Below are 24,265 nucleotides of genomic sequence, written 5' to 3'. Positions count from 1 at the left end.
GTGTTTGTTCAGCCTTACAAGCACTAACGTGAAAGGAACATTCTGGCTTAGGGACTGAGCTGAAATGAATACCAGGGACAGTGCTTCTGCCAGCTAATTATCGACAGAATATTCAGAGTTTGCAAAATGCCAGCTCCTTGGCGGTCCCACCTCCAAGCCCCTCTCCTACCCTCCCCCCAAGTCCACACACAAGAAAAGGGTTTAGAGCTGATCATCAGCTTGGAGTAAATTCTTTTACAAATCCAATATTTATTTTCTTATGTACAAAAAGGAAACTCCAAATGAACATAAAAATGAAATAAAATCCTTTTGGCTGCACGGACTTTAATTGTCTATTATCTTGTCACAATTAATCATATAAACGCTATATGGACTGTCACCACCATGTCACATTTGTTATACAGAGGGAATGTGATATTTGGCTAGTTTAAGAATGTTAAATAGTGAGAAACAGAAAGAGGTCACACAGAACCTGGGGACTGGGGTGGTGGTCAAAGGATTCTGAGGTCATCATTCTATTGAAGTCATCTGAACAGCAAGTCTCCAATTACAAATAGTGTAGTCAAAGCCCCAACGCACCTCTGCTTGGTTGACGCAACGTAAGAGAGCTAAGGTTCCATCCAGAGGACATGGACCACTGATGTGTGAAACAAATACAGCTGAGTTGTCAGATACCTAAACTGTGAGCTGAGAGCGAGATTCTGGAGAGTACCATTATTTCTACAGGAGAATCTGGCATCAAGGGCATCATTAAAAAAAAAAAAAAAAATTTACTTGGCTGCATTGGGTCTTGGTAGCAGTGCACAAGCATGTGGGGTCTTAGATTCCCAGGGATCAAACCCACGTCCCCTGCATTGCAAGGCAGATTCTTAACCATCGGACCACCAAGGAAGTTTCAGCAAGGCCATCATTTTGAAATGAACACGGCAATGGTGTGTTGCAGCCAACTTATAATGTCTTTGCTGATTTATGGCCAAAGGGACCAACCTTGGGTAAGAGATGAAGCCAATGATAACATCACACATGTGAAGATTTTTAAATTAAGCGGAATCATGTAGTTTTACTTTTTTTTTTTTTGTGCTAAACTGTGATTAAAGGGCTTTTAAAGAAACTCAACATCTTCATGTAACCATGCTCCCCCTGAGTGATCTATGTACAGCTTTGTTTTAAACCAGTCAGCTCTTCAGGCCAATTCTTTGCTTGATACCTATACATGGAATTCTCTTGGGAGCAGGCCACAGTTCCACTGAGTGACTGGGAACAGACACTGACTTGTTCTGATCTGTAAATAGCTTGTGCAGATTTTAAAAAATAACGTAAGAAAAAGAACAGACTTTTTAAAATTCAGAATCTGTAGTTTGTAAAACTACTATCATTTTAGCATGAGCTTGGTGCTGACCTTTGCAGATCAATCATAAATAATAAATTCTCCCAAGAAAAGTATTTCTAGAAGAAGTAGGAAAAACACAAACTAAAACTATACCTCCCGCACTATAAATATCAGCTACTTTGGTCTAAGCACTCTTTCAGGGGGTGGTAATAATGCATAAGAGTATACACGAATATATACCTTAGTTTACATAGACAATGTGAAATTTTGAATGATCTACATCTGGCATTAGTATACTGTCTAATATTATGGATACTGCCACCGTGCTGATTCTCTTGGATTTGTGGCAATAACTCATCACAAATACAGCTTTGATGGACCCAGTTTTATGCCTTCCCATGGCAGGATCCAGAAATTAGTTCTAAAAAATCTTGTTACAAGTTGGACTTAAATTATACATCAATTACGGATTGCTCACTGGACAATGAAAGCACACACCAGAAGTCAGTTTTCGCCAGTGGACTTTCATCTGCATTGGTTTCCACCTAAATGTCCAGAAGGTCATCTCCACTTTCATCACTCTCCACGGTCAGCTGCCGGGTCCACCACTTCTTAACCTCGGAACCACAGGAAGCGGTGTCCGTCATGGGGTTCATTTTGCACACGACAGATTTCATTGTGGTCCGCCCTCCAAACCGTAAGTTGACCGAAGACACGGAGTGGCTTATTGGTTTTGGTGCTGTCAAATCAATAAAAGCCCCGTGAGCAACATGGTGTGGTTCCCCAACCCTGGCCCCCAACCCCGCCCCCAACCCCAGCCCCATCACTAGCTATTCCGGAAACACCCTGATGGTCCCATCAGTCATGCTTTCCACAAGCAGGTCCTATCCATAGATGTCACGTATGAAACCTTTCCAAGCACTGGATTCTGCATATTCATAATGGGGGCTTCCCAGGTGGCGATAGTGGTAAAGAACCTGTCTGCCAATGCAGGAGACGTAAGAGATGAAGGTTCAATCCCTGGGTGCGGAAGATCTACTGGAGGAGGGCCTGCCAACCCACTCCAGTATTCTTGCCTGGAGAATCCCAAGGACAGAAGAGCCTGGCGGGCTACAGTCCACGGGGTAGCAAAGAGCTGGACGTGATTTAACAACTAAACAACAACTGGAAGAAAGACTTCCCTCTCTGCTGTTAAGAGGCATTGGACAAACGTAAGAAGCCCCCACTTCCCTGTGGGCTGAGTTATCCACAGAGAAAGCACTGAACCAGGAAGATCACTGCTCTCCCTCTCACTCTGCATGCCCTGAATGGGATTATCCTAGTTTCCCATGCTGCTCTAGAAGAAAACTCTCTCACTGAATCAGTAAAATGTGGAAAATAATAGGGTTGTGAGGATCAAGTGAAGGAACAGATGGAAGGCAGTTAGGACAGTGATTGGTGTATAGTAAGTACTGAAACATATTACACTGTACTGAATAGGTTTTGTTGTTCTTTCTTTGAGAACCCTATGTCATTTTCTGAGTGACATGTACCCACCCACCTACGCCCTCTTAGAGTAAACGCATGTTGCCTAAGTTAGGGAATGCCTGGAATGTGCACTGGAAGCCTGTGGCGGTAATCTCTCGATCTTTCTATGTTGTGGTTATAATATCTTTGCTAACAGGGGCTGCTGACACTTCCTTGGTGGTCCAGTGGTTAAGAATCTGCCTTCCAATGCAGGAGATGAGGGTTCGATCCCTGACCTTGGAAATAAGATCCCACAGATCACGGGACAACTAAGCCCATGTGCCACAACTAGAGAAGTTTAGGCACTGCAAGGAAGACCCACCTCAGCCTAATAAATAAATAAATAAAACTATTAAAAAAAATAGGAGCTGGCTTCTCTATTAGCTGAAAACAAGGGCTAACATTGTTCTACTTAGAGAAGCCATTTTGAGGAAAATGTTTCTGATGAGGGAAGTACATTTTCCATCATTTCACTGTCTGTATATAACTTTTTTGTTGTTTTTGGCCACACTGCATGACTTTCTGGGATCTTACTTTCAGACTAGGGATTGAACCCAGGCCCCCTACAATGAAACTTGAAATCCGAGCCACTGGACCACCAGTAGTGGTTCGATCCCTAGTCTGACCTAAATTCTGAAATTCAAGACCCCAAACACACAAAGAGGACTGATACCCTTCAGACCCTGATGCTGGGAAAGATTGAGGGCAGGAGGAGAAGAGGACAACAGAGGATGAGATGGTTGGATGGCATCACCAACTCAATGGACATGAGTTTGAGCAAACTCCGGGAGATGGTGAAGGACAGGGAAGCCTGACGTGCTGCAGTCCACGGGGTCGCAGAGTCAGACACGACTGAGCGACTGAACAAACACCTTTCAGATGAGCCAATCGCTGGAGAAAGGACTTGCTGTACTTACCGGAGGGCAGGCGCCACTGCCCGAACTTCCGCTGGGGCTTCCCGGCCTCGGCTGCGTCCTGGCGACCCCCTCCCCGGTCCGAGAGGGTGGGGCTCAGGAGTTGCTGCTGGCTGCTCGACTGTAGGGATGGGGGTGGGGGGAGAGTCAGGCGGTTATCCCTCACCACGAGCTTGCTTCCACCCTCCTCTGTGTGCTGGCCTGGCCCCTCATTTCAGTTTAAGAAAGGAAGAAAGCCCGTGGGAAAGCCAAGTGAGGAAAACAGTATGGATTGATCATGTACACCAGGGGGACTGGAAGACCGAACATGCGCAAAAGAGTCAAGGAAAATTTGACAAAGTCACCACTGCACACTGTGAGGATGAAAAGCCTGACTTTCCAGGTGGCCCCTTTTCTTGGGCATCCCTCCTGGATACCTCCATTCCACAGCTTCAAGCCCCCTACTCCTGGGGGCACTGCCATGCACCAGGACAGCAGGGAAGGGCTTCTAGGAAGAAGTGGGGGTAGCGGGGATGACCTGCTTTGAGGGCAGCACATGTTTGCCAACCTGGGGGTCAGCGCCTAGAGCTTCCAGATGAATCCTCAGGAGATGAAACTCTGGGATGAGCCCCAGAGGAGAATGAGACTTCGATCAACTAAGACTGAGGTCAAGGAGAAATGCTTGGATTTCCTCCACGCATCTCACCCAGTCTCTGCCTTACCAGCATCTTCTCCTTCCCTATCGGCACTGTGGTCCTCACCTCTCTTCGAGTTTTTTAACCCCAAACCAGAATGCTCAGTCAGCATCACCTCCCTGCTTCGCCAGCCCCACAGGTGACTACTGCTGGCCACCCTCGGGGCAGACAGGTGGCAGGGCCATTGTAGATGCCCCACGTTGTCCCCCATGTTGACCATCCTGGCTCAAGTCTCAGTGGCCCATGATTCCTACTGGCTAGGGGTCGGGGAGAGCCAATGACATGTGAATCCACCCAAAACAGGGCTGTGGCGCAAGAGGCCCCTTGGAAGGTCCTGCTCGGCCACGGAGCCCCAGGCATCAGTGTCTGTCGCCGGCTCTGACTGTGTCACTACACATCACGATGCTGGACCAGCTCCACCTGATTCACACTGAAAGCCTCACAAGGCCTGGGCCCTCTGCCAGCTGCTTCTCACCCACATGCTCTCCAGGAGGCTGGTGACGCTGAGCTGTTTTATGGACGTGCAGATGGAGGCTGGAAATGAAGCTAGGCTGAGCCCCAGTACACAGAAGGTCCTTATGCTAAGCCTCCCCGATTTCCATATGCTCTTCTGATACCCAACAAAAGGAGGACTAATCCTCGATGAGCTTGTTTAAGGAGGCGGAAGGCCAATTGCAAACCTTTTGCTCACTTGACTGAAAGATTCTAGGACTTGGTGAGGAAGAGAAAATATTGAGGGCAGAACTTCAGGCAAACCGTATTCTCCCAAGTCACGGGCTATGGCTGGACTCAAACCCTTACAGATGTGATATTAACTCTTTAGACAAATATCAACAGGATTATTAAGTTTAGAGCATTCCTTTTTTTTTTTTTTTTTTTTTGTATCCATATAAATCAGAATCTTTTGAAATAAGTTCCACAAATTCAGGGATGACAAGGACACAAACATAAACTGGATCAATATGTTGCAGTCATTTTTTTTTTTTAATCAACTTAACTTCCTATTAGAAGTAGCATCACTTGTGTGAAATGTCTACGTGAATGGCACCAGCTCCTGTTCTGTGAACGTTCATGGGTGACAGATGCCCCCTGACCATACCTCGGGTTGCACACTGTTGTCCTGACTATTGGTCTTCAGGTCCTCGCTGGGCTGCGTGGTCTCAATGCTGGGCGGGTTGAGGATCCGCTTCAACTCCTGCTGTTGGCTCTGCTTCAGGCTGATGATGATGCTGCAGGACTGCTGCTGTTTCTATGGAGACAGGATCCTTCTTTCAGGAACGGGAAAGTCAGCCCAACATCCCCTACCCCCACCATTCAAATCTTCCTCTCTTTTCCTCTCTCCAAAGGACCTGCCTGCCCAGTGACCACTTGAAAGAAAAATAGAAAGAAGGAAAGAAAGCAAGAAAGGGAAGTCACTCAGTCATGTCTGACTCTTTGCGACCCCGTGGGCTGTAGCATACCAGGCTCCTCCGCCCGTGGAATTTCCCAGGCAAGAGTACTGGAGTGGGTTGCCATTTCCTTCTCCAGGGGATCTTCCCGACCCAGGGATTGAACCCGGGTCTCCCACATTGTGGGCAGACACTTTACCATCTGAGCCACCAGGGAAGCCTGGTGACCACTTAAGAGCTTCCAAATGAGAGTTTTTCCCTGATGGGTATCAGACAGCTTTAGAGGAGGGCTTGGAATGTTCATCTGCATAACAATCCTTATGTTCACTGATACTACCATGTAAGTTTTATTTTAAACAGAATTGTTTTTCCTTCTTTTTAAACAATTTTTAATTGAAATATAGTCAATTTATAATATCATCTAAGTTTCAGGTGTACAGCCCAGCCATATCCCTGGCGGCTCAGATGGTAAAGAATCTGCCTGCAATGCAGGAGAGGTGGGTTTGATTCCTGGGTCAGGAAGATCCCCTAGAGGAGAAAACGGCAACCCACTTCAATATTCTTGCCTGCGAAATCCCATGGACAGAGGAGTCTGGTGGGCTACAGTCCATGGGGTCATAAAGAGTCAGATATGACTGAGCAACTAATACCATTTTATATATATATAATGGAGAAGGAAATGACAACCCACTCCAGTATTCTTGCCTGGGAAATCCCAAGGACAGAGGAGCCTGGCAAGTTACAGTCCATGGGGTCACAAAGAGTTGGACACAACTGAAACGACTTAGCATGTAGCAGCATACTCACATACACACATTCTTTTTCAGGTATTTTCTCCTTATAGGTTATTTCACAATATTGAATACAGTTCCCTATATTATACGGTGTGACAGGATTTTTAGATCATTAACATGAGTCTCTATTTTTTTCCCTGTCTTTTCTTATTCTATGCTCACTAAGCCAACGTAGCTCACTCCTTTCCTCCGAGTTCTAAGAAGCAGGACACCTGGGTGGTTGAGAGAAACCCTTGCTTTGTTCTAGGCTTGGCTCTGGTCACAGTGGGCCAACCTGTCCTGGCACACACTGAGGCCAGGACGTTCTGGGAGAGAGTCAGCAATGCCCGTGCCCTGCCAGGGCCTGTGGGGGGCAGACGTGACCCCTGACCTAGCAGGGCTGATGGGGCAGGGGGTGGGGAACACTGAGCGAACTCAGAAGTGGGGGGGGGGCATCTGTCACAGCTGCCTTGCTATAGGAGGCTGGACTGGCCTTTTTCTCTGGGGACCTTTTCTCCTCCAATAGACACGCTTTGCAGTTGATGTTCTTAGAAACAAGATTTGTTCTGTATAAAAATTTGTTCTGTATAAACGTTTACTGGTTCATTTGATTTCCCCACCCCCCCAACCCGTGTGTGAAAGTGAAAGTGAAGTCGCTCAGCCATGTCTGACTCTTTGCAACCCCATGGACTGTAGCCTGCCAAGCTCCTCCATCCATGGGATTTTCCAGGCAAGAATACTGGAGTGGGTTGCCATTTCCAATCATAGGTCAAAAGCATTCATAAAAGTCATGACCAATTAGAAAAGCTGACTGCAAACACAATCAACACAGTATACATTCATTGATTTATGAATTAGAGAATCTTAAAGCTTATAGTTCAGGAAGCAGATCATAACTTTTGGGGAGAGGTGGTCTTTAACTAAAGATCAAACAACACTGTCAACAATACATTGGGCATTTTAGGGGCAATTTAAAAGTAGCTTTGTCAATTCAATTGTCATTCAAACACATAGAGATTGTTGGCATTGTGAACACCTGCCTTTCATAAAAGGTGATCGTAAATATTTTAATATCCATAAACTGCTTTTTATGGTTAGAACTGGACATGAAACAACAGACTGTTTCCAAATAGGAAAAGGAGTACGTCAAGGCTGTAGATTGTCACCCTGCTTGTTTAACTTATATGCGAAGTACATCACGAGAAACGCAGGGCTGGAAGAAGCCCAAGCTGAAATCAAGATTGCCGGGAGTAATATCAATAACCTCAGATATGCAGATGACACCACCCTTATGGCAGAAAGTGAAGAGGAACTAAAAAGCCTCTTGATGAAAGTGAAAGAGGAGAGTGAAAAAGTTGGCTTAAAGCTCAACATTCAGAAAACTAAGATCATGGCATCTTGTCCCATCACTTCCTGGAAAATAGATGGGGAAACAGTGGAAACAGTGTCAGACTTTATTTTTTTGGGCTCCAAAATCACTGCAGATGGTGGTTATAGCCATGAAATTAAAAGACACTTACTCCTTGGAAGGAGAGTTATGACCAACCTAGAGAGCATATTAAAAAGCAGAGACATTACTTTGCCAACAAAGGTCCGTCTAGTCAAGGCTATGGTTTTTCCAGTGGTCATGTATGGATTTGAGAGTTGGACTGTGAAGAAAGCTGAGCACCGAAGAATTGATGCTTTTGAACTGTGGTGTTGGAGAAGACTCTTGAGAGTCCCTTGGACTGCAAGGAGATCCAACCAGTCCATCCTAAAGAAGATCAGTCCTGGGTGTTCATTGGAAGGACTGATGCTGAAGCTGAAACTCCAATACTTTGGCCACCTCATGCGAAGAGCTGACTCATTGGAAAAGACCCTGATGTTGGGAGGGATTGTGGGCAGGAGGAGAAGGGGACGACAGAAGATGAGATGGCTGGATGGCATCATCGACTCTATGGACATGAATTTGAATAAACTCCGGGAGTTGGTGATGGACAGGGAGGCCTGGTGTGCTGTGATTCATGGAGTCGCAAAGAGTAGGACATGACTGAGCGACTGAACTGAACTGAAACTGCTTTTTAAACATTCATACTGTGTTATAAAGAAGTGATTCAATGGAAACTTGTTACAGACTCTGCTCAAGAGAGTACGGCTGACTCTGGGCCAGAATTAGGGTTTGAATCACTGTGAATGGATTGGGTGACATTGTTGAAGGTCCATAAGGTGATCACAGAGGGATCTAATCCAGGTACTGTGGGAGCCCTTTCCTTTGAACCCTCTGCCTCCCTCCTCCCCTCCTCCTGCCCTCCCCCTCCTCCTCCTCTTTCTAAAGCTTTTTCTTTTGAATCCTCTCCCTCCTCCCCTCCCCCCTCCTCCCCTTCTTTCTCCTCCTCCCCCAATCCCTCCTCCTCCCCTCTTCTCCCCTCCTCTCTCCTCCCCTCCCCCCTCCTCGCTTCCCCCCTCCTTCCTCCTCCCCTCCCTCCTCTTCCCCTCCCACCTCCTCTTTCCAAAGCTCTTTCCTTTGGATTCTCCCCCTCCTCCCCTTCTTCCTCCTCCCTCTCCCCCAGCCCCTCCTTTCCTCCATGCCCCCTCCTCTCCTTCTTTCTCTTCCTCTTCCACCCCACCCGCCGCCTCCTCCTCCGAGAGGAGGAAGGGAAGGCCCGCAGGTCTGGCGCACTCACGGCTCGGATGCGCTTCAGGCACTTCTTCAGCCACATGCGGATGGTCTGCTTGGCCACCTCCTCCTCGATGGTGTACTCTAGCTGCTCCCTGGCCAGCAGCTCTTCCAGCTGCAAACTCTTGCGGATGTCCACTGACCGGTAGGAGAGCATGCTGTGGGGGGGCATGGTGGTGAGCTCTGATGCCCCTGGGGGCCAGGCTCGTGGCCATCACAGAATCCAGAGAGGAGGCGACTCCATCCAGCCAGTGTAAGTTTCCGTTGCCACCCCGACCAGCTGATTATGTCACCGCCCTGTCTCCACCCTCATCTATCAGCCGGGGAGAGTCATGGACCTCCCTTTCCACAGGATGAAGTGTGCTACTATCTGCAAGGTGCTTACCACACCATCAGCATTAGTAAAACAAAAGATCCAGGCTAGGCTATGACCTTCATTATCAGCTGCTTAAGAGTCTGGAACTTCCCCTGTAGAAGGAAGACTGTTCTCTCTATACTTTCTTCACATTCAGGTCAATTTGGTGATGGTCCTTGTGCTTACAGTAGATGCTTGTTGGTTATCCATTTTAAATAAAGCATTATGTACTTGTCCATTCCAAACTCCCTAATGGTATGTGGCAGCCTGGATGGGAGGGGAGTCTGGGGGAGAAGGGATACACTTGTATCTGCCCGAGTTCCTTCACTATTCACCTGAAACTATCACAGCATTGTTAATTGGCTACACTCCAACACAAAATAAAATGTTAAATTAAAAAAAAATCATGTTTATATACAGAAAAATTTGGTGATGGTCAATATGCTTGGCTGTGGGTCACGTATCCCGTTCCCCGGGCCCCCTACCGTTTCCCTCTCAATTTATCTCATTTGCTCCCTGAGATCTTTCTCATTTATTATATTTTTTAAACATCTGTTTTTATTTACTTATTTGGCTGTGCCTGGTCTTAGCTGCAGCGCTTAGGATCTTCCATCTCGGTCATGGCATGTGGGGTCTTTAGTTGTGGTATGAAGTGAAGTGAAAGTCACTCAGTCGTGTCCAATTCTTTGCAACCTCATGGACTGTACAGTCCATGGAATTCTCCAGGTCAGAATACTGGAGTGGGTATCCTTTCCCTTCTCCAGGGGATCTTCCCAACCCAGGGATCGAACCCAGGTCTCCCGCATTGCAGGCAGGTTCTTGACCAGCTGAGCCACCAGGGAAGCCCAAGAATATTGGAGTGGATAGCCTATCCCTTCTCCAGCGGATCTTCCCAACCCAGGAATCGAACTGCATTGCAGGCGGATTCTTTACCAACTGAGCTATCAGGGAAGCCTGGCATGCAGACTCTTGGCATTGAGGGTCTAGTTCCCCAACCAGGAATCAAACCCGCGTTCCCAACCGCAAGGAGTCTTAGTCACTGGGCCACCAGGGAAGTCCCTTCCTCATTCATTTCAGATGGGCTCAAAGCCAGGGTGCAACGCTCACTCCCATTCGGCCCTTAGCAAAATAGGCCCAGACAACGGACAGATAACAGCGACTCAGCTGACGTGCCGCGTGGGGGCGCCTGGGCAACGAGGCACCTCACGTGTCCAGGCCGAGGGGCTCGCAGCCAAAGGGGGATACGGAGCCCTCCGGCAGTTGGGTGCTGTCCCGCGTAGCCCCTGCCTGCCCCCGGCTGTGAGCTCACATCCATCTACACAGCCCAGATCACAGCGTGGAGGTGCCTGAGGGGCCTTCCCCATGCAGCCCTGGTATCAGTTCCATGACCTACTCTCTATCTAAGCCTCTTCCCACCACTGGGGAAGAAGTGCTCTCCCCTGCCTTGTCAAGAATCTCATCGTTGTGGACCACTTGTGATCATATCCAGGGCGAGAAGGATAAGGAGGGGCAAAGGATGCCTCCATCAGCTTCATCTGGGTCCATTTGATCAGACACATAATATCATCCAAAGAGACTGGATGGTAATTAGTGGGGACAGTGATGTGTCTACACACCTCACTTGCAGTCTGAAACTGCCACTATGAGGAAGATGAGGTGACATTCTGAGAGAGATGGCACTCTTTGCTCTCATCTGTGTTTTCTGCCTCATCTTGGCCTGCCTTTTCACTTGCTCCCAGAAGAAGGGAAGAGGGGGAGGTAGAATGGATAACTTGAGAACTTCTCCCAGATCCTTCCTCTGTTCTGGTCATTTTTCAGATTCCAGTTACGACGTATTTCTGTATGCATGGATGCTCCTGAAATTTGTGACGCAATACCCAACATTTAATTGGCTGGGTATTTGTCACATGATGAACATAGCTACTGGTGGTAGAGGGTTTTCTTGACTTTTTCTGGAGCATGGATCCTTTGGCAGTGCAGCTGATGCAACATTTCTTAGCATAAGGTTTTGAATGCAGTACGAAATCCACATTATACAGGAAATGGATTATATAGAAATTGAGTCCTTAGATTATTTTCTTTGAAAAGGTGGTGATACAGTAAAATCAGAACTTCTCTACTATTATATTGAATAATAACATCTAGCTGAGGTGAAATGACTGTTATATCTCAGAACTGGGAAGCATAACAGGTATTTTAAGATATCAGACATGCAGTAGTGGACATGAAAATGTCTGTGAATTCTACTGGTGATAAAGATACAGGTACTGTATTGTTAACACCTCTGTGGTTTGTTGCCTGCATTCATCACTGAAGGAGCTGCTGCACTGCAGCCAATGACTAGTGAAAATAAAGATGGAACTGTTTCTCTTTCCAAGACCACGGACCTCTGAATTTTATCCACGGACTCCCATTTAAGAAGCTGTTGAGTTGAACTGTTTTCCCTCAACAAAAGGTATGCTGGAGTCCTCACGCCAGGCCCTCAGAGTGTGATCTTATTTGGGAATAGGTCACTGCAGATTGGGCTTCCCTGGCGGCTCAGACAGTAAAGAATCTGCCTGCAATGCAGGAGACCTAGGTTCGATCCCTGGGTCGGGAAGATCCCCTGGAGGACGGCATGGCAACCCACTCTAGTACTCTTTCCTAGAGAATCCCACGGACAGAGGAGCTAGTGAGCTGCAGCCCATGGGGTCCCGTCAGACACGACGGGAGCAACGGCGCATGTACACGCACGCACTGCAGATGTAATTAGTTAGGAGGAGGTCGTGCTGGAGGAGGGTGGGTCTTTCATCCGAGATGATCTGGTGTCCTTACAAAGGGGACACCTGGACAGACACACAGACACACACACGTGGAGCACGTCGTGTGAAGATGAAGGCAGAGATCAGGGTGATGCTTCCACAGGCCAAGAAACACCAACAACGACCAGCACGCCACCAGCAGCCCCGGGCGAGGCCTGGATCCGATCCTCCCTCCCAGCCTCAGAGAGAACCCCGTCTGCTGACTCCTTGAATGCACTTCCAGCCTCCAGACAATCCACTGGCCTGCTTAGACCACTCAGAGCGTGGGATTTTGTTAAAGCAATCCTAGCAAATAACGCAGAAGCCGCTCAGAGAGAAGAAAGGGCTGAGCCTCCGTCTGCCCTTCTGTCCTATCTGGGGTCCTCAGGAAATGTCTGGAAATGGGGTGTGTCAACCAAGCAGGGGCGCCCGTCTCTGGGCGGGCCAGGCCGACTCTGGTCGGACCCACGGGTGAGAAGACGGATCAGACTGCAGCCCCAGCTTGGCCCCGGGAACTGAGCAGGTCCCCGGCCTTCTGGATGTCTTCCTTCCCGCTAACGAAGGGGCAGGGGGCTCACAGACCCTGCAGCTGAGACTCGGAGCTGGGAGCCACGCCCCCCGCCCCCGCCACGCCCCCCCCCCCCCCCCCCCCCCCCCCCCCCGCCACGCCCGTACCTGAGCACGTCGTGGAAGGTGACGTCGCCGCCACTGTGTAGCCGCTCCATCTCGTAGCACATGTGCTTGAACAGAAGCTTGTCCTTGTCTAGGTCCACCTCCAGCCTGCCCCGCAGGAGCCGCAGCAGGAACTTCACGCGGAAGGTCGGGATCACCCCCTGGCGACACAGCGTGGGGATGGCTGTTAGGTCGCAGAGGATTCCATGCGACCCCATGGACTGCAGCCCGCCTGCCTCCTCTGCCCATGGTGTTTCTTTCCCAGGCAAGAACACTGGAGTGGATCACCCGCTGGTGGCAGAGCATGTTGATGGTTGTCGCATCGGACTCCTTGCGACCGCATGGACTGTAGCCTGCCTGTCTCCTCTGTCTGTGGGACTCTCCAGGCAAGAAGACTGGAGTGGGTTGCCATTTCCTTCTCCAGGGGCTCTTCCCAACCCAGGGGATTGAACCCTCGTCTCCCACACTGGCAGGCGGGTTCTTTGCCACTGAGCCGCCGAGGAAGCCTGGCAACAGAGCACTGTCATTCGGAAATCATCCTTAGGCCACCATGATTTGCTTGGCGTTCTGTTTTCACAGCCAAAGAGCCCACAGCTAGTCCTCAGAAGCTGCCATAAACCAGCACGAGAACGAGGAAGCTGCTGGCCTCCCGAGGCAGGGCGGGTCTGCACAGCCGCAGGAGACCAGGATGAAGAGCTGGCTCCTGGGAGTTTCTGCGGGAGCTTCTCTGGTTCCAGGGGGTGGGGTGGGGACAGGGACATCCCCGCCACCTCGCGCACCCAGGAGCCAGGAGGGGCAGAGGTCACCCTCCGCCTCCCCAGCACGGCTTCTGCTTTACGTCTCTCCCGGTGCCTGCCGCACGGACTCAGCCCGTCCTCATGTTTCTCTAACACGTGAGCCGAGAGGACAGTGATGCACGGAGTCGAAGACGGGGGGCCCACGTGGGCACGATCCTCCTCTTCACTCAGTCCAGATGCTGGGCATGGCTAATTATGGATGCTGAGTTGCTCTTCTGCCAAAAGACCACTCCTTTCCGGGTCCTCTTCAGCATGAGGGCAATCCCATCCAGGAGGCCCAGCTCCCAGCAGATCCAGACTCTGAGCCCCTAACACGGGTCACTCCCTTCGGGGCAACGACACCTGCAGTGCCAGCCTGGCTCTGACTTTGAATGGAAGAACTGGGCGAGAGGCAGGGAGGCTGGCAGCCCTTGAATTCCTGCCAGTTACTAACGTCCACACGTGTGAGCGGTGTGCCGACTTGCGTGTGTGTCCACGGAGGGCAGGCCTCTGCAGGCGGCAGTGATGGAGAGCTCAGCAGATCCAGGGGAGATGGAGGCCAGGTCAGCATCTTGGAAGAAACGCCCCCAGACCAGTGCCCGGGGCGGGGGGTTCACCAAGGGGAGAGAGAGCACAGGGCCTGGGGAAAGCCGTGCGCCCCTCTGCAGACCCCAGCTCTGATCCAGGAAACCCTGTCCGCTCTGCTTCTGGCTCCCTGGCCTCTGTGTCCGCAGTCGATTCTTCCAGAAACCATTTCCAGATCTCCCCCCAGGTCTGCCCGTGGCTGAACTTCCCTCGTTCCTCAGATGTGAAGTCAAATAAGACCGGCTCAGCCAGGCCTTCACGACCACTCTGCTAAAACACCTGCCCCCAGCTCCAGCCACTCTCAACCCTGTCACACCTTTTTTCAAAGTGTTTATCGCTTCTTGAAATAAACATCATCATTACAATTGTTACTGTTTCACTTTTTATAGTTTGTCTCCCTGGAGGCGCTGCGAGCACAGGGACCTTGCCATCATGTTCATGGTCGTGTCCCTGGTGCCTAGAACTGTGCCTGAGGGTTTGCGAGGATGAAGGGGGAAGAGGAGGAAGGGGAGGAAGGAGGGGGAGGGGTAGGAGGTGAGGAAGGAAGAAGGGGGGGAGAGGAGGGGGAAGGGGTCAGGAAGGCAGGGGAGGGGGGTGGGGGGGCCAGGAGAAGGGGAGAGGGGGAGGAGGGGGACTGGGGAAGAGCAGCTGCTGCTCTGACTCACTCTAGGAAATCTTGGATAAGCTTTATGATGAAAACATTCAAATAGTAAGTCCAAAATGGTAAGTTTCAGAAACCACTTAAATAACTCCTTTGCACTTCCAATCAGAATTGCTGTTTGAATCTGCCTTACAGGTCACTATGGTGATGTGAACCTCACCCCATCCTGCCCTGAGCCCAGGTTGGCCTCTTTAGAGCTCCCTTTGGGTTCCTCTCCTTGAAGACCTTCCGAATGTCGGAAGGAGAGGACACTCGTGGTTGGGAAGAACAGGACAAGGAGCTCTTCGGTCCCTCTCCCCTCCTAGCACGTCCTTCTAAATTGTCAATGGCAGAGTTCTGCAATTCAGCAATGGCCGTTCTATGCAAATTCAATACATGTCAACCGTCAACAACAAAACCACTGAAAAGTTTGCAATAAGGCATTAAGTGTCTTTGGGGTGGGGCATGAGACAATAATCGACTCTCTCACCTCTCTTTTATCATCCACCATGTTCCATATGATTTGAAAGTGGCGAAGATCATTGTAACTTAAAAGCTGGTCCTCCTCAGTGGAATAAAACAAGGAGAAATTCTCCACAATTATGGCTAAAGAAAAAAAAGAAAAGAAAAGAAAAATGAGGATGTTAGGCAATTATGCTAATCTGTCATTTTTCCCAAAAAGTAAAACATCGATTATAAATAATGAATTTTATCACCTACATTATAAGCCAAATTTTTAAAGGACTTTTAGTACGGTTTCCAAGTTGGCATGTTTTACACTTGGACTGGGCTATTTATCCAGCTCCTGCCTTTCCAAAACATGAGGGTCATGAGCGTAAACATGCATTCTGTGTCTATAGCTACTCACGCCAGCTGGCTTCAACTCTTCATTGAGAGTTCCAGGGCACTTTTCAAACATCAGATTGAGTTCTGGTGGCCCCACAGCTGGGTGGACAATGTACATCTTTCGAAAACATAATTGTGATATTTCAAGGCTGCAAAGGTAGCCTTTTCTGATATTTGTTCAACTGAACCCATGAGAAGAGCTTTTGAAATTAATGGACATAATAAATAGACAACTCTTGAAATTGCAATCAACTGTCATTTATGTGCCTTTCAAAGGTCTTTTCAGTTTCTGGACTGAGAGGCAACAATTTATAATTAATGCCATAAAACACCCACCCCAAGCAACCCGGGATAATTACTTGGAAATTGTGCATAATTATCTAACAACCTGAGTTTAAAGAGATTGAAAAATATTCAACGAGCATCACTTACCTACAAGCAGATTTAGCATGATGTAGGCAATGATGACATAAAATGAACAGAAATACATAAGTGCCCCGGCATAATTTCCACAATCTGTTGCCCAGTATGTAAATGCATCGGGAGTACAAAAGGGGGGCTGGACCTGTGGGGCCATGGCAGGGAAGAGGCAGGGGCCAGGGAGAGAACAGAGGAGAATATAAATTCCCCTTATCTAACTGTAATTGTGAACGTATTCCTAACAATATAAAATATAATTAACTTCAAAGTGATCTCTCAGAGCCCCATACACTGGGTACACCATCTGCGGCCAAAATCAAAAAGAATATTTCATTTATGCCATGCTTTTGGCCTTGCAGAATCCCAAGTTCATTGCCATTTGAGAAGCACAACAAAAATGAAGCCGTTTCTCCCAAGAGACACTTTTTGCCACCTCCACTAACTCCAAAGAGTCAGTAGTCGCTGTGCTGCAAAATGCAGAAAGTCAGATAAAAAGGTATTTTAAAAAATTCTCTGACTTCAGTAATGGCTTAAGATTTAGGAAGATTCGTGCTACACAGCAAATTCACATTCAGATTATGTAAGGATAAGCCAGAATCCTAATTCTTGGAGCATCCCTATGAGACGTCATTAAATGGCACAAGATTTCAGGTTATCAAAAGCCTTCTTCTTTTTTTTTTTGATGTGGACCATTTTTAAAGTCTTTATTGAATCTGTTACAATATTACTTCTGTTTTATGTTTTTGTTTTTTTTTTTTTTTGGCCTTGGAGCCTGTGGAGTCTTAGCTCCCCGACCAGGGATCAAATCCGAACCTCCTACATTGGAAGGTAAAGTCTCAACCACTGGGCCACCAGGGAAATCCCTAAGCTTGCCCATTCTCCACTGGCCCAATAAAACTCACACACCTCTCAGAGACTTCCGAGTTTCTTTCTGTCAGGGAGACCTAGGTCTTTCTTCTACATTTCCACGGCCTTCTGCTTGCTTATTTTTTTATCTAGAATTTAATTGATTCTGCATTGTATTATTTTGGCTTTGGTAAATTCTGTCTCTGTTCACTCTTACATAAAGTTCCTGAACTCCTCCTCTGGGTTTGGTTTATCCCCAGGCCCCTCTCCTCCTCCCTGCCGCCAACAGTCTGGAGGCCTGCAGGCCACCCGTAGCTGCCAACTCCACATCAGTGACAGTAAATGTTAGTCGCTCAGTCGTGTCCGACTCTTTGTGACCCCACGGACTATAGCCCTCAGGGCTCGTCTGTCCAGGGGATTCTCCAGGCAAGAATACTACTAGACGGGGTTGCCATTTTCTCCTTCAGGCTATCTTCCCACCCCTGGGATTGAACTCGGTCCTCCCACATTGGAGGCAGATTCTTTACTTTACCATCTGAACCACCAGGGTGGTTCAGCCCCACTCCATGGGGCTATCTAAATTCAAAGTTATGTTCATTAACAGTCAATACAATTAAAATGCAATGGAGAATTCAATTCCTCAGTTGCACTAATCGCACCTCAGGGGCTCAATAACCACACAGGGGTGGTGGCCACTGAATTGCCAGGTTTGCAGAAATTTCTTTTGTCCGTTGGTCTGGAGGGTCAGAGGGGGATGAAATGAACCAATCAAGCTGATAACTCACTGTGGTTGTGTGAGCAACCACACAGCAACGAAGAAATACAGAATACCGGGAGAACACAGAACTGCAGGCTTAGTGTTGGGCAGGGCTCCTGAAGGAACTGAGCTTTAAACTGAGACCTGAGGATGGTGAAGGCTTAGTCCCTAGAAGCAAGGATACCTGAGGAAGAGTATTGCTCGGAACCCCTGATATAAGCTCCTCGAGAATGCCTTGGACTCGCTGAAGCCCTAGCACCTAGGACAGGGGCCAGCACAGAAACAGGGGCCTAGTGAGTATCTGTTGAATAAATTAAATCAAAGATCGGGACTCTCCTCTTTGAACTTGACTGCCAGAATGTCAAAGACAGGAGGGACCGAACAATGCTCAAATGATGCAAATTTGTTGAATGGAACTACAATAGCTTGAGTTGGGTTCACTGGGTATCTTTCTTGTATGTGTATATACTGTAATTTAAGAGGACACAGCTTTATGGATTAAAGCACCAGGATATGTGTTTTGTATACAGTCTTGACACTACAAGAATGATGGTGCCATTACATCACCAAAGAGTTTCATCTGCTTCTAAGTCCAGGCATTGTTAGCGATGAAGAGACATTTACCATACAGTCGTGCATAATCTTATTCCAATCTTCTCCTGTGACAATTCGGAACAGTACAGTAATAGCTTTGCCAGCTGAAGAAAAGTTTGCATGCCTAATTTAAGGAAAAACAAACAAACAATATGAGTGATACGGTTGGTCATGAAGTACGAAGGGTTGTCACCACGAAAACAGGTGGCTTTTGGAGCAAATTTGGTTGCTAAGCTACCATTTCCAAAGGTTACGGCCTCTTATTTGTTTGTTATTTATACTTGCCTCCAAGTAGAGCTGTCTCAATAGCTCAACCCTAGCACAGCGCCAACAATTTATTGCCATTCATCTTGCATGACTGGGAAAGCAAGCTTTGACAATTAAAACTGATTCCTTCTTTTACAAAGATTATGCTATAAAAGATGGAACCACCATGTATCAAATAAGTAGTCTCTGCAACACAATACATTTAATTTTTTTTCTGTAAGAACTTCAAAAAAAATACTCTGATACGGTTCCATGAAATTTAAGACAATCTTTGAAAAATGCTTTTCATGTATAATAATAATCTGTGGGTCCTAACTTACAATGTTTGTCTTAAAAAAAGGAAAAAAAAAACCCAGAGCCATCTCAAAATTGTTTAATTAAAAAAAATAATATATCACTTCTGGCAGTATGTGGATAGAAAACCTGCTGGAATTCACCAGGCATTAGAAGTGGTTATTTCTGCATGGGGATGGAATTATGGGTTTTTTTTGTTTTCTTTTATTTCTGAATTTTCTAAAGTTTCTAAAGTAAGCGTGCATACTGTTTTCAATGAGAAAAACATCATTTAAAATTTGGTCATTTTACTTTGTTTTAATTTTCAAATAATTGCTTCCCCATCTTTGTTTAAAACATGCAGATAGTTACTCATGGCTTCATTACTAAAAAAGCTTACTATTTGAATACAAAGATAAATATACACCAACCTGTTAATATTTTCTCCATATTTCACAGTACCAAATAAGACAACTCCAGCGAAAGCATAACACAGCAGCAATAGGAACATGCCCACTATGATAAAGAAGCTTTTATACATGCTGACGACCACCGTTAGGAGAAGCATCTTTAGTGTTACCTGAATGGGGATGAAGGATTTGGGGGTGGGGTGGGGAAAGAGAGAAAAAGAAAGAGAGAGATACAGGGAATATTCAATTCACAAGCCATCTTGGGAAGGACATGCCATGGAAGCAGTTTGACACAAAAGTGATTTACAAGGGTATCATTTGAAAGTTGCTTGCTCAGTGGGAAAGAAACCGGGAAGATCCCCTGGAGAAGGAAATCCCGTGGAGAGGAGCCTGGTGGGCTACAGTCCGTGGGGCTGTAAAGAGTCAGACACGACTTAGCAACTGAACAACAACAGTATTTGGAAGCTGCTTGCTATTTGGTATTAAATTGGAACATTATTAAAACCATTTGACAAAGAGAAATTCTACTTGTATCTCAAACTTCAGCCTCTTTTGCCAAATTAATGAAAGTTCCACCCTAATATTTTTAGCCTCCCATTTTTCTCTTCTCTTGCTAACTGATTCTCTACGATACCTTCTATATATTTTCAGCTGAAAGCAAGTAGACCCAGGATTCTTACACAAATAGACATTCACAAAAACAAATCTGAACAGTGGTAAAATGCCAAATAATCATCAAATACAAAAGATATTGATTATGTGGAAATATGGACTATATATGAAATAAAGTGAGTAACAAAAAAGGAAACCGTGCCTTAAAAATGAAAAATACATGTGTAATGTGTTGAGCATTAACCAGGATATCAAGAAATCTGGAATCATAGGGTCATGAATGTTTGTTGAAGATTCTCCTTCTTTGCGTTGAAAATGACTTGTGTGTGTGTTAAGTCACTTCAGTCGTGTCTGCCTCCTTGTGATGCTACGGACTGTAGCCCACTAGGCTCCTCTGTCCATGGGATTCTTCAGGCAAGAATACTGGAGTGGGCTGCCATACCCTCCTCCCAGGGATCTTCCCGACCGAGGGATTGAACCCACATCTCTCATGTCTCCTGCATTGGCAGGTGTGTTCTTTACCACCAGACCCACCTGGGAAGACCTCCAAAATGACTTACCTTCATGAAAAATAAAAATGATAAAAATAAAGAAGCATTGAGAAAGACCATTAGTTTTTGCTTTCATGCTTGATATGTTATCTTTAAATGATGACTGAGTTCACTTAGCAAATGAGAAGAATAAATAAAACAACACAAATGTCAGGAAACATATCACAAGATAACTAAGCAACCGATTCATTTCATTATTTGCTCATTTTGACTTATGGTGTCTGGGAATTGTTAGCTGCAGCCCTGGAGACCCAGAAGGGCAGCCAGAGTCAGCAAGTCATTCTCCTTCCTTCGGTGTACATGTGACCTTTGACAGCATCTTCACAAGGTACTCACATGCTTCCCGCAGATGGAGAAAAACCGGAAGACAATCACGCACGCTCCCATCATGTAGGTGTATGCGTTCTGCAATTTAAAAGGAGAGCCCCTCGTAATTTGCACAAAAGATCTTGTTACAGTCCCATTTTTCATTTTCAGCCTTCTGTGAAGTCTACTGAATAATGAGCTTAATAAAATGTGAAAATTCCTCTTAAGAAATTTATCTTAAAAAGGTGCTGAAAAGGTCACCGCCAAAACTCATGAATAAGTATTAGCTATAAAATCAAACCTTAATCAGAACTTTCGTCTCCGTGTTGCTCAGCTGAACTCTGTATTTTAAAACTTATTTTACATATTGATAAAATAGTGACCAGCTCCTTGGAGGGGCAGGAAATCCCTGGAATAACAATGCAACAGGAAGAAGTCGAGGGAGACAGCAGATAAAGGGATCCCAGCTTCTTCTTCCAACCGGAGAGGGTGCTGGTGCAGAAAGAGACCGTGGGGTCAGCTCCAGCTTCCTTCTCTCCGAAGGTCTCCTCTGGAGCCCAGCCGGCTGCATGCACGTTAGTCTAAGCTGATTTCAGAGAAGTCCCCTTCCTCTCAGAAACACACCCAGCTCTTCCTTCAAGTGTGTGATTGGCAGCAAGAGATGACTCTGTGTGCTCCATGACAAAGCGAGCTTCATCTGAGAACAAACAGCCCACCGGCTGCAACCGCAATGACAGTGGTGGCGTTAAGCTGATGTCAAAGCTTGATTATTCCCCGGGGAACCTTGCTTAGTCAAATGACGCCCATCACAGGTGGGTCACCGGCAAGGGAAGTTCCTTGGTGAGGGGCAAGGAAATGAAATTGAAGCTCCAATATTTTGGCCACTTGATGGGAACAGTCAACTCGTTGGAAAAGACCCTGATGCTGGGAAAGACTGAAGGCAGGAGAAGAGGGCGACAGAGGATGAGACGGTTGGATGGATCGCTGATTCAATGGATGTGAACTTCGAGAAACTCTGGGAGACGGTGAGGGACAGGGAAGCCTGGCGAGCCGCAGTCCATGGGGTCACAGAGTTGGACACGACTTGGCGACTGAACAACAACAGCAAGGAAATGAATGAGTCTGCGCAGGAGCATCTCTGGATGGGAACAAGGACTGCACCTTCCTTCACAACAGTCCACTGCACCACAGAGCAGAGAAGGAATGTTCTTTCAGGACCACAGGTTCTCAGAGAAGGGCAGGAGCAGTCAGGCAGAAGGCCGAGCCGGTCTTGCAAGTATGACATATTCTCTCTGGGGACACCCGGAATTAGGACGCTTACTCACCGTCCTGCTTGGAACATGTAGCTTCTGGCTACAATTTGTCTGGAGAAAGAGACAAGCATGGACTTTGCTGCTCCTTCTTGCTGCGTGAGCCCAAAGCCTAGTGTAGATACCTTCTTTCTTTGCATTCTGGAAGTGATGACACCCCAGGCTCCCAGGATGACGGCCCAATCCTTCACCTGAACTACGAGGTCTGAGAGGTCTGACACATTTTTTTCATTTTATTTTTTTTAAACTAACTTTATTTATTGGAGTATAATTGTTTGACACTGTTGCGTTAGCTTCTACTATACAATAACCTTAATCAGCTATTCGGATACATATATCCCTTCCCTCCTGAGTACCCCTCCCCTCCCGCATCCCATCCCTCTAGGTCATCACAGAGCACCAGGCTGAGCGCCCCGTGTTGTAGCTTCCCACTAGCTGTGTTACACGTGGGAGTGGATATATGTCAGTGCTCCTCTCTCAGTTCGGCCCCCCCTCCTTTTCCCAGCTTGTGTCCTTAAGTCCGTTCTCTGCATCTCTATTCCTGCCCTGAAAGTAGGTTCATCAGTACCATCTTTCTAGATTTTATATATTTATATATATATATATATATTTTTTTTTTTAAACCAATGTTTGCTTTTCTCTTTCTGACTTACTTCACTCTATATGACAAGTCTGATGCCTTCTCACCCAACCAGATCTGGTACCACGTTCCCTGGCCCCTTGGACCCCTGTGAACTCTCCCATCATAGGGGCAGCTGCCCGGAATGTTCTGCCCTCACCCTACAGGCTGAACCCAGTCATCACTCCCTGGGGCATGCCTTCTAGAATCTCTCTGACGAAGCCAATGCACTGCCCTGTGTCATCACAGGGACACAGGTCTCCCCATCGCCCTCACTGTAACTGTGATTCTCATTGGCCGGTAACATTTGATGAATACAGGTCTGAAGTTCCAGGCTATGCGGTTCTTGACAGTGGTACTGTCTCTGTCTTGCCCATGACATTCTTCTCAATTCCTGGCATAGTGACTTGCAGCTCTTTAATGCTCTGAACCATCTGTCATGTAAGGAAATGAGTCTGGGTGACTCAGAGCCCACCTGGGCCTGGCATAGCCCCTGATGCTGAAGGTAACACCTGTTTTGAGGACACTCGGTATCTTTCTGAGCACAGAAATCCCATCCTAAAGCAAGGTCTGGACAGAAATGGGGCTGGAAACAGGATTACCTGAACTGAGATTACTGACTAAAATGAACTTCAGTGATGTGCTTACCAGGAGGGCAAAGTGAAGGACCACCCAGACAACACCCAGTGACGTCACCAGCAGATCGTACCGATTTCTTCTGCTCTGCCAGAAGCCAGCAGGTGACATTGCTATGATCTTCATCGTGACCTGGGGAAAAGGAATGAAGATGGTGAGCTGACGCTGTGTTCAGCAGCACTTATTTAAATGTACTAACTTGAAGCACATTACATTTTAAAGGATGTAAAAACCAAAGAGAAGTCTTTATTACTGATGCATCTATGTATATACGTGTGTGTGTGTGTTTATACATATATAAACAGGTTCCCCTGGTGGCTCAGTGGTAAAGTATCCACCTGCCAAGCTTTCATCCCTGGGTTGGGAAGATCCCCTAGAGAAGGAAGAGGCAACCCACTCCTGTATTCTTGCCTGGGGAATTCCATGGACAGAGGAGCCTGGCAGGCTACAGTGGATGGGGTTGCAAGAGTTGGACACGACTTAGTGACTAAATAACAACAACAAATATATATGTAAATACACACATATATATGCAAATCTATATTCTCCACACTCTTTTCTCCTTTTATGACTAGTTCTGATAGCAGGACATTTTTCTTCCTCAAGTAAAAGGCCATAGATTTTGGGAAACATCAATCGGTACAGGGTGAAAAAAAAATCTGCTCATTTTTCAAAGAGGACTGCACTGGAAACTGACGTGACATGGGCCATGTATTCAAATAATCTTGCCTGGGCCAACTCTGTTTGCCACCACATTGCAATTTGAGTC

At 47.0% G+C, this 24,265-nt stretch overlaps 1 protein-coding gene across 4 annotated transcripts in view; it reads right to left on the bottom strand.

The window, feature by feature from the left end:
• Positions 1-1,078: 1,078 nt before the first annotated feature.
• Positions 1,079-24,265, bottom strand: part of NALCN (sodium leak channel, non-selective) — a 294,668-nt gene continuing 271,481 nt past the window's right edge. For all 4 annotated transcript variants that reach the window (XM_043477974.1, XM_043477976.1, XM_043477975.1 and 1 more), the window contains 11 exons: positions 23,509-23,628; positions 20,962-21,030; positions 19,484-19,632; positions 18,543-18,636; positions 16,328-16,460; positions 15,540-15,655; positions 13,052-13,209; positions 9,249-9,399; positions 5,524-5,673; positions 3,754-3,871; positions 1,079-2,069 (listed from right to left, as the gene is read on the bottom strand). In XM_043477974.1, coding sequence (XP_043333909.1) covers positions 1,876-2,069; positions 3,754-3,871; positions 5,524-5,673; positions 9,249-9,399; positions 13,052-13,209; positions 15,540-15,655; positions 16,328-16,460; positions 18,543-18,636; positions 19,484-19,632; positions 20,962-21,030; positions 23,509-23,628 — 1,452 coding nt within the window. In that variant the 3' untranslated portion in view covers positions 1,079-1,875. The remainder of the gene's footprint in view (positions 2,070-3,753; positions 3,872-5,523; positions 5,674-9,248; positions 9,400-13,051; positions 13,210-15,539; positions 15,656-16,327; positions 16,461-18,542; positions 18,637-19,483; positions 19,633-20,961; positions 21,031-23,508; positions 23,629-24,265) is intronic.

This window comes from Cervus canadensis, chromosome 9 (genome assembly GCF_019320065.1).
Source record: "Cervus canadensis isolate Bull #8, Minnesota chromosome 9, ASM1932006v1, whole genome shotgun sequence".
Classification (NCBI taxonomy): Eukaryota; Metazoa; Chordata; class Mammalia; order Artiodactyla; family Cervidae; genus Cervus; species Cervus canadensis.
Note: the sequence above shows the minus strand (reverse complement) of the source record. Positions and strands in the feature narration are given on the sequence as shown.